The sequence below is a fragment of the Glandiceps talaboti genome, chromosome 23 (assembly GCF_964340395.1).
Source record: "Glandiceps talaboti chromosome 23, keGlaTala1.1, whole genome shotgun sequence".
Classification (NCBI taxonomy): Eukaryota; Metazoa; Hemichordata; class Enteropneusta; family Spengelidae; genus Glandiceps; species Glandiceps talaboti.
Genome location: NC_135571.1, coordinates 4,889,564 through 4,907,665, shown reverse-complemented (window position 1 = coordinate 4,907,665; position 18,102 = coordinate 4,889,564). Strand labels below are relative to the sequence as shown.

General features: G+C 35.3%; 1 protein-coding gene across 1 annotated transcript; it reads right to left on the bottom strand.

Moving 5' to 3' along the window:
• Positions 1-13,203: 13,203 nt before the first annotated feature.
• LOC144453183 (fucolectin-like) lies at positions 13,204-15,007 on the bottom strand. Its single transcript, XM_078144462.1, has 4 exons — positions 14,971-15,007; positions 14,506-14,532; positions 13,677-13,922; positions 13,204-13,424 (listed from the first exon to the last, which is right to left on the bottom strand). Exons 1-4 carry the CDS (start codon positions 15,005-15,007, stop codon positions 13,204-13,206), a joined length of 531 nt encoding a protein of 176 aa, XP_078000588.1.
• Between the last annotated feature and the right edge of the window lie 3,095 nt (positions 15,008-18,102).

Below are 18,102 nucleotides of genomic sequence, written 5' to 3'. Positions count from 1 at the left end.
TACCCGACAGGCTCATCTGGTCCAATATTCAATTTCAACCGTGCCGGCTGGGGTGCCCATATGTGGCAGACAGCGCCAACTCAACACTTCGCCAGATTTGTCCAAAGAGACATGCAGTTCACCGCTTTCATGGCCGCCTATGTTTTAAAACCAAATGACTGGAACTTTGTCGGTGCTAGTTACAACTATGATACTGGTATTGCTAAACTTTGGATAGATGACCAAGTTGTTTCATCAGTTCACATTGGCCCAATAACAATAGCTACAGAGTTTGAAGCAAGGATGGGTGCACGTATCGGTGATGCCAGATACTTTAGAGGAATGATCATGTGTATGTCAGTTTATGAGAAGGAACTAAGCCAATCAGAAGTTCAACAAGTAATGGAGAAATGTCCTGTAGGGGATGGTAAGTTCATATACTCTTAAACTTTCACTAGCTGCAACTGGCATGTTAATTTTGTCAATCAGAAAACCAACAATGTATTCACTGAAAATTATATGAATACCAATAATTAGACATTAGACATGTTATCAGATGTTGATTGTATCTATAAGTGGTACAATGACAGGTTAAAATTGTGATTGCATGGGATGCTGATTTTTTGTAAACGGACCCAAAAATCAGTTTGATTTGATATACATGTATTGCACCATATTATATGGTAAACTACAGATGTATGCGATTATAGTAGTATTGCGCTGGATTGGAGCGTGGCGTCGACTTAAGTTTAGATAAAACATAGCAAAAAAAAAAGGTTCGAGCGACTGTCGACAGTCTATATAATTTAGTGTAGTACAAATTATCAGCAATTACTATTATAGATATGATAGCAACGTCCTAGGATGATTTTAATGTCATCATAACAAAGGCATGCATGAATATTATCGTTGTTACAGTATTTGTCTAAGGAAATTTAATCAGAGTTTAATATATTGTTCCACCTGTGGGCTGATAGAAAACTACTTTAAACTCAACTCGTGCCTCTTCAGGGATTTGAAGCAGATGAAGTTGTCTTTTTGTTTATTTAATAGTTAACCCTGAAAATTAGAACTTTCTGTGAAGCATTTCAAATGATTGCTAACTACAACTGTTCTTTAACTGTTTGGAAATAGTTTTGAAATTTTTGATTGAATCTTAACCATATTTTTTGCACTATCAGTGACAACATATTATGTATATTTGTTTCCTAGCAATACCACAAACAATGGCACCAAATCCTGCACCATCAAATGGTAAGTACACCCTGTCATTACATTATCACCTGTCATATCAAACTAAGATGTCAACAGAAATAAAAAGTTTCAACATCTTAGAATTTTTAAAAAAATACTTATGAATTATGGGTTTGAAATAATTTCAATTCATTGAAGCTCAGCGAAGGAAATTCGATTGACCTAGGGGCTTTTGTCACTACGAGTCGCTAGCTGATTCGGATTGAAAGTATTGTACAATAACATAATTATATCAGCGCCAGTAATGTCAAAGAAGGAAAGTAACGTCAGTTTTGAACATTTTGACTCATATTTCGAATACAGCAGAACCAGTGACGTAGTTACACATTGTCATGATATAGAACGACCATCTGGTACATATTCCATGTTTTTGGCGCATGCAAGAAACAATACACAAAATGTCATTTCATTCTCATTTCTTTGTATTATCATTATTTCATATACACTCTTAACAATACAATATAAGCTAGATGACTTGAAACAAAACATCTGGGTAAAAAATCTTAGTAACATTGGCACGGTTTATTATCTGATGTGATGTGGTAAGAAGTCTTATGTATGAGAAGGGTAATGGGGCTCCGAGCATGGTAAAATTCAACCAGGTTGTGTGGTAGTTGGGTTTTAGATCACCAACTATGTGTTTGTTCTGTTCAGGTTTGAATTCTTAAATTTTGGGTTGATTTGTGTGGGCAAACTATTGGCGATATGCTCCCCCCCCCCCCCCCCCCCCCCCCCCCCCCCGGATCAGTAATAGTTGATCCTTCTTGATGAACGTTTTGAAACCAGCTATTTGAGTTTCTTTACCAGCGATAAGTCAATATTATTGTGATTGCATTAAACATGATGAAACTCTCTTATAAGCATAGTTATTCTTATCAAGATCACATCTGCTTACTCATTCATTAATTCATTCATTCATTCATTCATGCATTCATTCATTCCATCCTTCATTCATTCATTCATTCATGCCATCATTCATTCATTCATTCATTCATTCATTCCATCATTCACTCATTCATTCATGCATTCATTCATTATTTATTTAATATTTATTTATTAATTTTTCAATGCTCAGGTCCAACAGCTGTTGCATACTGGCCTCTGAACAAACAACATAATCTGCAAGATACTTCTGGCAATGGTAACCATGGCGTTGCTACTGGTGCAACTTTAGATACCAATGCAGAAGACACTCCTAAGGGTGCCTATGTCTTCCATGGCCATGCCAACTCCTTCATCGAGTTCCCAAATAACGGTGCCTATGATACCAAAAACTCCATTCACCTTATGGCACACGTGTATCCAACAGGCTTACACGGTCCTATATTCAACTTCAAACGTGATGGTTGGGGTGCTCATATGTGGCAGACAGCACCCAAGCAGCACTTTGCCAGATTTGTACAAAGAAACATGTGGTTCACCCCTCTTTTGTCTGCCAATGTTTTAAATCAACACCAGTGGAACTTTGTAGGGGCTAGCTATGACTACAATACGGGTATGGCTAAACTTTGGAAAGATGATGAAGTTGTTGCTATAACTAACATTGGTAAAACTGAGATAGCCACTCAATATGAAGCAAGAATGGGGGCACGTATCGGTGATGGCAGATACTTCACTGGTATGATAATGTGTATGTCTGTATATGATAAAGAACTGACGCCAACAGAAGTTAAACAAGTAATGGCGAAATGTCCAGTCGGTGTAGGTAAGTTTATACATTTATATTGTATAATATGTAAATCATTTAGAGAGTGTTTCAGACCCTGGGTAATTAATATCTTTATTATTGATATTTCTTAGAATAGAAAAACAGAAAAAACATAAAATATTTGTTTCATCACATTAATTGCATAATAATGATATTTATATAAGAGAAACTACGTCTATGAAGTAGTCAGTGTTGTCATTAATGACAGATGCAATTCAGTTCACTATTTTTATTGTGTTTTTGATAGTATGCATGCTTTAGTTAGTTCATTATGAGTTAGGTTCTTCCTACTAATGTGTCCTCATACAATTTCAGCGCCAACAACTGAAGCCCCGCCACCACCACCACCACCACCACCACCACCACCACCACCACCACCACCTCCTCCTCCTCCTCCTCCTCCAGGAGGTAAGTAATTTTTGATTATTTCAGTTATCTTCATACTGAATCATGTGAATTCCATAATCTGATACATCACAGCCTTCTGCTAAAACTATGGCAATTCTAATCAGGAAATGTCACTGTGACATGCAAGTCACTTGATGTATTTTAAATTGATATATCTTTATACAGTAGTGATATAAACTATGTTACGTTTAAAAAAACAAAAAAAAATGTTATGTTTAATAATGATAGATGCACACCAGAGACAAAATGTTTTTTTTTTAAAATATGTATTGTACATTGATGTTTATTAACATACCACACAAACAAGCTTACAGGCAGAGCACTATGTAGACTCTCTTACAGCCCTCGGAGCTTCGCTTTACTAAAATTAAAGTTAAACGATCATTACTTTTATATGTACCGATGCCAGCTAATTAACCATACTCGAATATCCTTGTACTGTGCGCCCCCATCGACCATGATAGAGATAACCATTCGTTGACGTGACTGCGACGCTCCGTGCTTCGCGAAAATACGGAGCGTTGCAGTCACACGTCAACGAACATATATCTCTATGAGGGCGCACAGTACAAGGTTGTTCGAGTACGATGGAGTACGTTATGTACAAAATGTAGATGGTATCGGTACATACAAAATAATTCATTTAGCATCAATTTTAGTAAAGCGAAGCTCCAAGGACTGTGAGAGAGTCTAAGCAATATGAAGATGATTGTATTCAAATACTACGATGATGTCATAGCAACATGTATATAATTGAATTTAAATATTATGACATCATAGAAGCATGTAAATAATTATGATGTCATAACAATATGTAAATAAGTTCATTTAAATATTAAGGTGACATAGAAGCATGTAAATAATTGTATATGACATCATAGCAACATGTAAATAACTTTAAATATTATGACATCATAGAAGCATGAAAATAATTATTAGGATGTCATAGCAATATGTAAATAATTGTATTTAAATATTGTGATGTAATAGAAGCATGTGAACAATTGTATTCAAATATGATGTCATAGCAATATGTAAATAATTCAAGTATTATGATGTCATAGCAACATCTAGATAATTGTATTCAGATATTATGGTGATGTCATAGCAGCATGTGAATAATTATTTTCAAAAACTATGGTTATGTCATATAAATGTTTAACCTTTCTGTGTTTGTTTATAGAGACAACATTTCCAACAACGAAAGGTAATATTTTTAGTTGTTTGTTTGAGAGCCTTTTCATTAGTACAGTACTTAATTAAATGCTGTCAATCGTACAATTGAGAGAGAGAGAGAGAGAGAGAGAGAGAGAGAGAGAGAGAGAGAGAGAGAGAGAGAGAGAGAGAGAGAGAGAGAGAGAGAGAGAGAGAGAGAGAGAGAGAGAGAGAGAGAGAGAGAGAGAGAGAGAGAGAGAGAGAGAGAGAGAGAGAGTGTACTTGATTTGCTGTTATGGTTTGCTTGTTCATTAATTTGGTGTTTCACAGACTACTAAATGCATTGGTTTGCTGTTTGATTAACATGTTGTTGAAATATTAGTAAACAAATCAGGTAAGAATTTATTAGAGTTCTATTACTATACCAAACCTAAGAGTTGGTATTTTCAAAAACAGCTTGAATCTCCTAACCCACTACTTTCACTTCTCAGTGAGATTTTCCAAGAGGTTTACTACAATTGCAGGAAAAGCATATTTCAATATAGTATTTCAAAGTTGACGAAAAATAATAAAGAATGCCAGCACACTTTTTTATTTAATGTGGTCACTTTTTCCTTTCATACATAAGGCCTAATAAAAAAATTGTGTGGTTCCAATGACACTCAATATTAGGTTAGGTGGGGTATGTATCGTGGTAGATATCTTATTTCATTTTGTATCATGTGTGAGTGTCTAGTTCAGGTTTTCCATTGTTGTCCAAATGGTCTATGTGTTATTTATTTTGTCCTATCAGATGCACAGCCATTACAGATTGGAAGAACAGTTTTTTAGTCATTTTAAGTTGATATCAGTTACTGCGTCCACTATTTCTCGTGAGACTTCACAATTTTTGAAAAAAAAAATTCTCAAAAAAAGTAAACAAAATGTTTAGGGTCAGCAGTGAAAAACTAGGTGGGGTCAGGTAACTGGAGCCAAACAATTATATTTTTAGGCCTAAGTCAGATTTTTGACCAGTTAGCTCTTGTGTCACCATTTCTAAATACATTGAGTTACAATGCTGATGTGTCTTATTTTCAAGCATGTGAATATCCGATGAAGTTGAACAACATCGCAAAGTTGAAACCAGCAACACAGAGTAGCATGGATGAAAAAGTTGGTGGAACTGCTGACAGGGCTGTAGATGGAAATAAAAATAGTGATTTGAGAATGGGAAAATCTTGTATCAATACAAAATTGGAAAGTGAACCCTGGTGGAAGGTTGATCTTGAGGACACCTATGACGTATACCAGGTTGTCATTACCAACAGACAAGACTGCTGCAGTAAGTACACATCTTTGCGTCTATAGTGACTTACAGCTAAAATGATGTAGGTTTGGTGTTTCACTCATGGACATTATGTTTTGACACAGAGCTAACATATTTCATCGCTAGACTAACAATAACAGAGACACAATAAACACAGCAGGATCCTTTGCCTAATCACATTGAACACTGATAAGCATTGCTATTCTTTCACAGTGCAGTAAAAACAGGCTTCTAATGAAAACATTACAAATGGACTTGATGATTTAATAATTGCTGTAATTGTTTATTTTCTAACTGATAATCAACATTTCAGAATGTATTAATTAAATGCCATGTCACAACACCAAACCTACATCATTTCAGCTGTATTTATGTATTAACATGTACCTCCAAAATGAATGTCTTCATCTGTTTTTGTTACTTTCATGTTAAAGAAAACTCAAAACCATTCTGAGAGAAAGTCTTGAAAATTAAGAAAATTAAGTGCCACCCTGTAATTGGTTTAGGTCAAAATATCAAAGCTAATTAACTTTAGTGTCCAAAGTGAAGCCAAATGATATGTTTATTAACACGTTAGAAAATGGAAGATGGTGAACTCCAATCTGTCAATTTAATTTCTTTGTCATTGTTTCCTTCTTCTCTAATTCAGGCTTCCGTATAAAGAATGCTGAAGTACGAGTGGGTAATGATCCACACTTTAGAAGAAACCCAGTATGTGGTAACTTGGTTCTTGGAAAGAGATCCAGGAATGAGAAGATCACCATAGGGTGTGGATGTGACATACCAATGAGAGGTCGTTATGTCAGTATACAGCTAAAAGACAAAACTCAAATGTTACATTTTTGTGAAGTAGAAATCTTGTCAGGTAAATGTATAAATATGAACATTTCCATTCGTTTATCAAATTTATGAAAGCTCTAGCTTAATATGCATTTTTACCAATTATGTACCACTCTTGTAATCCACCTGCCCACCACCTTTGTCAAGGGATAGTATGAAAAAAAGGTCAGGTTTGAAAGTCCCCCACCCTTGAGCAGATATATCCTCATAGGAAGACTAGGTCCAGCTGCAGGATTGAATGTTTTTGTCACATATTCATCTCATTTACATAGCCTCTGTATGAACTTTACTGGATAGGGAAAGTGTGGCCAATTGTGAATATTCATACTGTTATTCATACTATTCATAATGCTTAGATAAGAATAATGGGGTTACTAATATGGATGATCGAGGGGGTATGTTTTTGGAATACAGTCTTGGGAATATGCACGCATCAACACATGTACAGCTTTGATGTATTTTACATTATGCTGATCTGTACATGCATTTTCTTCCTTAGATGCATCAGTTGAACCACCACCGCCACCACGTCCTGTACTACCACCTGGTGAGTTGATGTATATTGTTTTCATTCCGAGTTTTTTTACATGTTATGTGGCAACCACTGATATGATATCCTACATTCATGCAAATTATGTCTTAGACTAACATCCAAATTATGCTAATTATGTGTTTAATCTTTTGTCCTCTGTTTTGATGTACTGTTATCATTTTGTTTTGCAGGCATGACGACAATTCCAACAACCATAGGTAGGTCACTCAATGGAATAAGAGATGATAATTGAATTGACATAACTTTTAAGTAACTAAGTCCAATTTTTAACTATGATCACTGTAGAGGTACAACCCTTAATTGCGGCAGATAGCTAGCGATGCCAATGATCAGAACATCTTGGCATCAGTGTTCGCCAACAAAAACTGTATTTGAAGGTGCCAAGAAGTCTTCTCCAGATCACACTATCAAACTGACATACATAGATAGAAAATAACAGTGGATGTCTCTGATGTAGGTTCATGCCATGACATTCACAAACCATTAGCGGTCCAAGTGCAACAAACCCGCGGGCTTGCCTGGCGAAAACGGGTGTCATAAAAGTTGTTTGCATCTCTAAAGCTGTTTGTAGCGTTACTTATAATAGCCTAATAAATTGATAACAACTGATATAAGACGGAGATAAGGTTTGCCTCAATTGCAGTCCATGCAGACGACCGAATAGAGGTTTTACAGCTGTTTACTTGTGTTATGTAAGAGCCCATCATCACATGTTTAAATATTGGTACTCTTTGATAACAAGTCCACTTGCTTGGCTAATGGCTTGTCCCAGTAATGCCATGTTCTTATCAGTTTGTTTATGTCTATGAAAGCTATTCCTATTGCCATACATATGGTTAACTTTCACAGACATACATGTAGACAATCAGATAAAAGGATGTTGGCAATCTTCATCAGAGGCACTCAACACACTAGACTTTAAGATACGTTATGTTGTTCAGCCCTATCAGGTTTCTGAACCGATGAGTGCTGGCTGATACAGTGATAGCGTAGTACAAATGTTTGTATCTTACAGTCTATCGATATTCTCACTATTTTTTTTTGTATCAACCTGTATGTTAGTTTGATGGCGTGATGAAAAGACTTCTCAGCAGCTTTAAAACCAGTGTTAATTGTCTACTGCTGATAAAACACTGCTCTGATTGGCAGTGTATCTAGACAAGTGCAGCAAGGGTTAACATAAGTACTTATTGACAAAGATGCCTGGAAACCTGTTCCCGTTATACTTTTTAAATTATGTCATAGTGTAATGTTTATATGATATCGGAATATCTTTTGTGAGTCTTGTAATGTTTCTTAACATTCCATTTCTTCTATTTTCATTCACCATTCTTTAATTATTTTCTGTAAATAACTCTATATTTGTTTCATCTTTTTCATTGCACTTTTTTTATGTGAGTGAAATATTTTTTTTCCTTCAGCCTGTGAGTTTCCAATGTTCCTGAGAAACGTTGCAATGGGCATGACAGCAACCCAGAGTTCGACCAACCGAAGAACTAGTGGATTCGCTGACAAGGCTGTTGATGGAAAGAAAAACCCTGACTTGAGGAAAGGCAAATCGTGTACTCAAACTAACAGACAGATAGAACCATGGTGGAAGGTCGATTTGAGGAGGTCACATGACATCTATAAGGTTGTGATAACGAACAGACAAGATTGCTGTCGTAAGTATTCTACATTAAATCTCAACAACTTTTTTAACTTTGCCAATTCTGAGATAAAGATAGTCAATGATAATGATACAAGTCTTTATCACATACACACATATGACCTGTATGACATACGTCAAACAGGACAGATCAAAAACCCAAATCACCCGAGTGCTACCACACTTTTTTATTCAGAATGACTTGTTCCTGTTATCCTATGCTACCATCACATTATCTAAATACATTCAAAACTTGTAAATGCACACATTACTTTGCATACATCCTGGGGTGGTATGAATCTGACGTGCAGAGGTACTTTTATTTGTATCTAAGTCAATCCAAAAATCATGTCGAGGATGATTTGCCGGTAGCTTACTCTGTCGAGCTCAGAGCTTGAGCTCAGAGCTTACAGAATATAACTAAAACAACATAACAAATGTCATATTCAGACAATTGGTTTACTTACGTCTTAAAACTAAATTTGATATTACTTCACACATTGATGATCAATAATTATGGCTTAGAAACCACAGTATAATCTGACATGTAACATAAGGTTGACCTCGCAACAGGTCATGTAATTCCGTAATTTGCATAGCCGTCGGATGCCATTTTTTGATACGCGATGAAGAATATAGTGTGATGAAACTTTGCAGTATTCATAAAATTTATTTCAAATTTGTAGAAAATATATATGGATTTTCTTAATTTTGTGATAAATGTATAATCTCGCCTCCGGTTTGAATTTGTGTTAGTCGACAGAATCATACTTGGATCATTGTGACATAAAACTACTATTGATTTCATGGGATTATATATAATCATCACCACACCTTCTGAATGTTAATTGCAAGTATACTTGATCACAGACCTCTTGTTCACTGTGACAAGACTGTGAATAGACACCACAAAACATAACTGAGTTACCTTAAATCTATCAATCATTATATTGACTTTGTGTGTGTATGTGTATGTATGTATGTACATGTATGTATGTATGTATGTATGTATGTACATGTATGTATGTATGTATGTACATGTATGTATGTATGTATGTATGTATGTATGTGTGTATGCATGCATGTATGTAAAAAATGTATGTATATGTGTATGTAGTATGTATGTATGTATGTATGCATGCATGTATGTGTGTGTTGAAATGGACTCGCATGTGTATGTGAATTGATGGAGCGTTTTTAAGTTTAGAATCTCAGAATGAAATAAGTAAATTGTATTTTTTAGTAGCTTTGTTTGTTGAGAAAACTATTATCAGTCCAATTGTGAGTGCATGACACAAGGAAGTTCAATACTTGACATGAGTATAACATAATGATTTAGTTCAAGGAGACAAGTCCAAGTTTTACTAAAAAATCAGCACTTATTACAAAATACCCGACGTTTCAGCTGTAAGACAGTCTTTTTCAAGGGATGAAACAGGGAAAAGAAAAATGGACAAATTAAAAACTGAAACTGGGGTATGAAATTACAGTAAAATTTAAACAAAAGATCTGTAGTATGGATAAAAAGTGATGGTATAGCAGTAAAATAACATCGAACCATGGAATGTAAAATATAAAACGATGTAGCTGAACACAACAGAGAAAAGCTTTGCAAATTATGACATGGGCATAACGGAGAAATGGAGTGGGTGAAAAGTTACATACCTTGGTGTAGAGTAAAAATACTGCAGTGAACTAAAAATTCAAAGTGAAACAGAGTGTATTTTTTCTTATTGTTTTGCCTTTTTAACAGATTTCCGTATTAAGAATGCTGAGGTTCGTGTAGGTAACAACCCAGATTTCACTAAGAATCCCGTGTGCGGTAACTGGGTCCTTGGTAAACGATCGAGACAGAAATTTATCACTGTTGCCTGTGGATGTGATACACCAATGAAGGGGCGATTTGTTAGTATTCAACTGAGAGACAAAACACAGATTCTACATCTTTGTGAAGTAGAAATCATGGCCACCTAAAGCTCCACAGAAATGGATGACGTGTACACAGAAATAGATGACATGTACACAGAAATGGACGACATGTACACAGAACCTCATGATGTTTAACACAAACTCTTTTTGCATGCAATGATTAGACTATTTTCTTTCTGGTTTCTTGAAATAATTGATTGTTGAAAAGTCTTTTATTTGAAATCAAACTGGAACGCTAATACATCAGTGTTTATTATTGTAAATCCAGTGATAACCATGGTGGATAAGCTTGATTGAAACAGCTTAGAAACTAAACTCTCTCTGCATGCAATTTTCGATCTGTCACCAAATGTACACGGAAATAAAATACATAATACATGGGTTTTCTATTGTGACCATGTTGTATTCCATAATCATTAATTGCAAAGAAAAAAATTATCGTTTCAGTTCACCATTGTCAATATCTATCTTCCCAGCATCCCCACCATCATCGCCATCACCATCTTGATTACCAAGAATCATCGTTGGGGGCGCACACTTAATAGCTACAACCCCTAAGAGTGTGGGAAAATAGTAAACAATATGAGACTTCTGCTTTCGGTTAGAACACACAAATCATGCCAATAAGGCCCTAGTTTGAATTTGTGAAATTATATTATTTATATCACAGGTACCTGTTCTAAACTTTCAAACATGTGGCACAAGAGCTTGAATTACCAGGGATTCATAGTCCCATTCCTGGCAGCACATTTTATTCGTCCTAACTGAAAGCGAAAGTCAAGTAAATATAGAGATATTAAGGCAATCAGTTGAGCAGTTTTTGACTTTAAGTTGTTTACACACACACACACACACACGTGTGCACACACACACACATGTGCACACACACACACACACACACACTTTGCCATGCCTATAGCACTAATGAACCTTATGAGTTCAGTTGTGCTAAATATCCAAAATATACCTATTTGTCACCCAGGGCACTTTAAAAACTCACAATGACAGCTTTTGATATTATTCTTGGCTCATTTCACCCTCTACACCTTGAAATGCCAGCCATTTAGCATACATGGATAACAAGTTTAACACTTATTTTAATGGGGCGCCTTCTTGGGATGCTACACTAAGAAATGGTATGTCTTTAAATGAGTTTCATGGATGATGATGTAAAAAAAAAAACAATATAAAAGAGAAAATAAGTGTTATCATCCCTACAGAGTATTTAATGGACGAATCATGCATGATACAATATGTATCACTGATTACCCACAATTCACTGCAATTAACCACAATGCAAAGTGACAGACATGGCGTCCAATAGCTTTAGATAATATCAGTCATGCTATTTCCTTTTTGATATTGCTTTTAATCAGACTTTATATCCCCAAATGACAATGTCCCATGAATTTACTTTTTAGTGACATTAATGTGCTATAATTTTAGGAACAAGTATGATGACGTCACATGTGTATGCGTCAGCTAGAGATGCCATGTACACTTGGTTAGGAACTTCACATTTTTTTATGTGAAGACAAAGCTAGATCTGTTTCCCCTTCTGTAAGATAAGGATTGCCCAAGAACAAAAGCAGCTAGATTAAATGCCATTGATTTGTGGGTTCGGACATATAACCTCCATTGTTAGCATGCAGTACTATTATGTTACCAGATTAAGCTTTAGTTTTAGACGCTGTTGTAATAGTAGGCAGTTAACATGTACACATGAAGCTGGATCTGTTGATGCAAGACATCCATTCCAGGAACCTATAGTCACATATCCCAGCATTCATCTAAAATAGACGGCACAACAAACTGCTGTCCACTACAAAACATTTTATTGTTCTTGGACGTTATTAAGTGCATAACATAAATACTAATTATCACACCTAATTATATATATATATATATAACATTAAAAATACATATAAGTTAACACATCTGAGGAGAATGGCACTTTGAGTCGAGCAGGAAAATATTCAAAGATGGCCTGAGTTCCTTCAGTAGATACCTGTAGTTATACATGTGTGAAAGACCCTCTATTTCTCTTCATTACCATTAAAATTTTATTTATCGTTATGCTAATCATATCATGAATATTAATCAACACATGAATATTAATATCGGCCAGGACTCCAGTTACTGTTGGGAGGTCTCTCTCCATTGATCATACTAATATACCAGTTATCTAGTCATTCAACATATTTATACAGTTGCAGATATAATCAACTGAGCACATACCACACAAACTTGATGTCATAATCGAACACAAATGTAGTTTATCTGAGGCATTTTATTTTGCAAGTCTGAAACATTGGTTAAATACAGAAATGTAACATTTTAAGACCAATGGGATAGATACATAGGTAGGTACATGCAAATAGATATATGCAAATTTTAGCATACAAACTTTATGATTATGTTGTCTATCCAGCAAAGACATCCACTTCACACAAATGTAACATTTGTGTTTTCTCCTTAAGCTGAATGCTGACGTAGCGACCTGTCATAGGTACCTCACATCCACACTTAACTGTGATCTTCTCCTGTCTGGATCTCTTGCCAAGGATCCAGTTTCCACAGACTGGATTCTTTTTCCAGTTAGGATTGTCACCGACACGTATTTCAGCATTCTTGATTCGGAAAGCTGGAAACGGACAGAATCAAGCAATAGTGAGAATGGATTTACTTTAAGTCTATAATCACAATGTGTTCCTATATACATCTGAAGTCTATTTATCTAAGTTAGGTATTATATATATATATATATATATATATATATATATATATATATATATATATATATATATATATATATATATATATATATATATATATATATATATATATGAGGAGGTGGGGGAGGTTGCTATCATGATGACGGGAGAGGAGTACTTACAACAGCAATCCATTCTGTTGGTGATTTCAATCTTATAGATATCATGTGACTCTTCCAAGTCCACTCTCCACCATGGCTCGAGTTCCTTGTTAGTTTGTGTGCAAGATTTTCCCTTCTTCAGATCGGTATTGTAATTGCCATCAATAGCTCGTTCGGCAACTCCGCCGACCTTCTTGTTTGTAGAACTTTGTTTGACAGGTTTTCCAATGAGTGGGACCTTCTTAATAAAACTAGGAAATTCACAAGCTAGTTTGAATAAAACAAAGAGAAGTATATTATTCCCTGATATAGTTTCATTGTTACAGTACTGCTATGCCCATATTTGTCTCCGAATTGTACTGGAAAACCCCTATGTTATGATTGGTTTCTAGTGGAATTAAAATATTGGAGGACATATATTTCACAAGTGCATACATAGTGCATGACGTTTTTGTTAGTATTAATGTAATTTTGAATATTTGATTCATAACTTCAGAACTACAAAGCCAATCTAATACTATACAGGTACATTGTCATGACATGTTTTCGTTTTTACAATTACCAGTAGACAAACCCTGTACTTTCTGTCGGAACGAGACAATTTTGATTGTGCATTGTATAATCACTGACCAGTTGAGGAATGTGAGTAAACCTTTTCAGAAAGCTTGGCCATCCGACATTCACTAGTTTCCTGTGAAAATTGCATCTGAAGAATATGTTGACAAATGAAGTCTAACAAAACATAGAGAGGGTATAGAAATGGCTTCTGGCTATATGTTTTTTCAGTTGTCTGTAGAGCCATACACTCGCGTTCACTTCTATATATTATTACGTTATTAAAGCTACTTACCTTCGGTTGTAGGGATCGTTGTTGCACCTGAAAGGATACAATCAAATTTTCAATAATGTTAAGTTTTGAATTATTATCTATTTATTTGAAGTATTTTATCCCTAGCTTTTAAACATTCCATGATTCATGTCGTTCATCAGAAATGTGTACTGGTATGTGTTGCCCAAATGGGTCACTTTTCACAGAAAAATTCCAAACATGGGTTGACTTCCATCTGGAAATTCCCTAACCACGGGGTTGATGACATGAGAAACGTCTTTACAAATACGTTAACATCATCTTTATAAAAGTAATTGACCAGATGATTGTAACTTGGAAAGCCTGAAAATGGTTTTGTTTTTGGATTATAGCTAGGTAGATGTTTTGAACTTGGGCCGTCTGAATATAGGTAGAAAGTGCCCCACCTCCGGCCATCATCCTTACTCTTGTATAATAATGTGTAAAATAACATGAGGTAAAACTCACTGATGACAGATAATTTCTCTGTAAACTTGAGATACATGTTCACTACACATAATCATTGACAAGCGGAAATCCTTAGTGATCATGGAAAATAAACCACTGAATTGGATTAATAACACTTGGCACAACATTTTAGAAATAAGGAAACTATCATTACATTCCATCATTTGATAAGAACAGTTGTTTGGCATTCTCGCAAAACAGAGTTATTATTTCTACCACTACATTTCGAAATAAAAGTGGGAGGCTCGTTAAGAACATTGCCGTAAAACAGGCCGTGGTTTGCGACGATGTTGTTTGGTCTCTTTACATAATAGTTCACAAAGACTTTATCAATGGTTCCTCGGCATAAGTAATGAATCTAGGAGAATTTCTCACTTTGTTCTCGAAATTACCTGTAAAGGAGATGTACTAGGGAATTAAATTATTACTTACCATCTGGTTTAGGAGGGGGTGGTGGGGCTGGGGGTGCCACAGAGGATGCTTTATGATAAAAAGGAAAACAAGAATAAGTGGGGACTCAAAAATAACAAATTCATGATGAATTTAGCAGGATTGCAAGTTCTTGCTACATTCAGACCACTATAGAGAATGTTCTGAGCTTTAATGAGAAAAAAACACTTAAAGTGCTGCAAGTAGACGCAGCAGACAGGAGGAAGCTAATGTTTTGATTTATGCATAAATTATGATGTAAGCATGATGGCGCTGTACTTTATTTTATTTCGACAAAATATTAAAGGGAATTTCTAATTATAATGTGTAAACGTTTGAGACATGTTGAAAAAGAACAAAAGGTAACAGAAGAAAAGCTGGACACAATATGATTATGTGTGAAGTGAACATTCTAAAACACTGAAGTAATGAAAAATAGGGTGACAGGTGGTCTCTTCTGAGGCAGTTATATCAACGCCTTGAGATAATCTAGACATTTCTATTCATACCTGAAACACACTTTCACTGTCATGTCAGTCATTGACAATATAAAACATAATGAATTGTAATATAAAAGAGAGAGAAAAACATTGCATTAAAGATATGGGTTGATGGTGTGAACTTTATTCATTGTTGGGAAACATAATTTGAAGATATGTCATCCTTCAACTCTTGCGTTTGTGCATTTACTCTTAAGATCTGAAAATGTACCGAGAAAGATAGTTTTTAAAGATAAAAGGGTGAATTAAAATTATTATCATTATGCTAATTTATATTCATTACGTACACACAATCATTTTGCTATAATATTTAACACAGTGATTCATTATGTAGCTGTTATCTGTAAAAGTACAAAAAACGAGCTTACTTGACAGTACTTCTACTTCGCACATATGCAACATCTGGAATTTATCCTTCAACTGGATACTGACGTATCGGCCCTTCATTGGTTCGTCACACCCACATGCTACTGTGATTGATTCAAGTCTCGATCTCTTACCAAGGACCCAGTTACCACACACGGGATTCTTCGAGAAATCTCGGTTGTTACCTACACGAACCTCAGCATTCTTGATGCGGAATGCTAAACAAATAAGATGAATATTTGCATAACTATTTACGAGTGGCACTGTTGGTCTGTCTGCCTGCCCGTCACGGTCTGTCTGTCGGTTCATTTATAGACTTGAATTTTTTTGTACCAGTAATTATCTGGTTGTGTCTTTATTTCTTGTTTCATTTTGGTCGGTTCTTAAAGTGCAATGTGATACATTATACACGATTGTCCTGATTGCAGTGGCAATAAGGATGAGAAATGGTAATTCATTTTGGATTGTTCATGCTATATCATCTTTACTCTATTGTTCTACTTGAAAACAAAATGAGATGAGACAGACCAAGTCCTTGTTTGTAACTTATCAATTGCAAATTAAAACTAGACAGAAATATGGTAATGGTTGATGTTGTACGTACGTGATCAACTTTACAATATTTATGTGTAGTTTTATTTGGCAATTGGTGAGTTACAAACAAGGACTTGGTCTATCTCATTTCATTTTGTTGTCAAGTAGAACAATATAGTAAAGCTGATATAGCGTGAACAATCCAAAATGAATTACCATTTCTCATCCTTATGGCCAATGAAATCTGGACAATCATCCATAATGTATCATATTGCTCATTGTCTTATTCATTCGATCCTGGAAAATGAGAATTGTCACCAAGGGCATACTGTAATATGTCGGGAATAGAGCGACATGGTCACTAGGAACAAGCTATACATGTGATGGTTTGGTCCTTGTAACTTGACTAAAGTGGTGACTGGCAAAACTAGTGCCAAAGTAATGAAGTGTCTTGTTAATTACCAATTATTAGTTTATATGTATTCCTAGCTATACATCTATCTGGGAATTGATAAGTGAACGTCCAGGGTTTGTAATGCCATTAGTATGATTGCAGTGTGGTTGACGTTATGAAGATTAAGACAGTGATTGTACTTACAACAACAGTCCATTCTGTTGGTGATAACAATCTTGTAGATGTCGAATGATTGCCCAAGATCTACCTTCCACCATGGCTCATTTTCCTTGTTTGTCTGGGTACAAGATTTTCCCTTTCTCAAGTCACTGTTTTTATTTCCATCTACAGCCCTATCTGCAGTTCCACCTACTTTCTTATTTGTACTACTCTGTTCGGCAGGTCTATACAATGCAACGTCATTCAAATTCTTGGGATATTCACAAGCTACAGCGAAAGAGAGTTCAAAGTTGAATATTTTTTTCCAAGCTTCTTGCAAGGAATTTACACTCGTATTACCTTTTGCTCAGGAATACGGAATACTATACGAATTTGCGTCCTCTGGTGATGATATCAACAGCTTATGATTCAATATAGGTGGTGGTGCTTTCCTTTTATATCTAGCAAATTATCGTTGATGGCGCTTAAACTATCTACAAATACATCATGATCATGATTGTTTATGTGTACAATGATTCCACAAAGTTTAACAGATTTCCTAGACATTTAATCACTTGATATTAATTTATCAGACAGGTAAGATAGTTACCTTTTGTTGTTGGTATTGTCGTACCTGGAACAAAATGACCAAAAAAAAGATTAAATGATTGTTTTAGTATAGGTCTTATTCTTAGGAATGGGTATAGATTGACAAGGAAAGATTCATGCTTCCGTCCGCAGATACTAGTA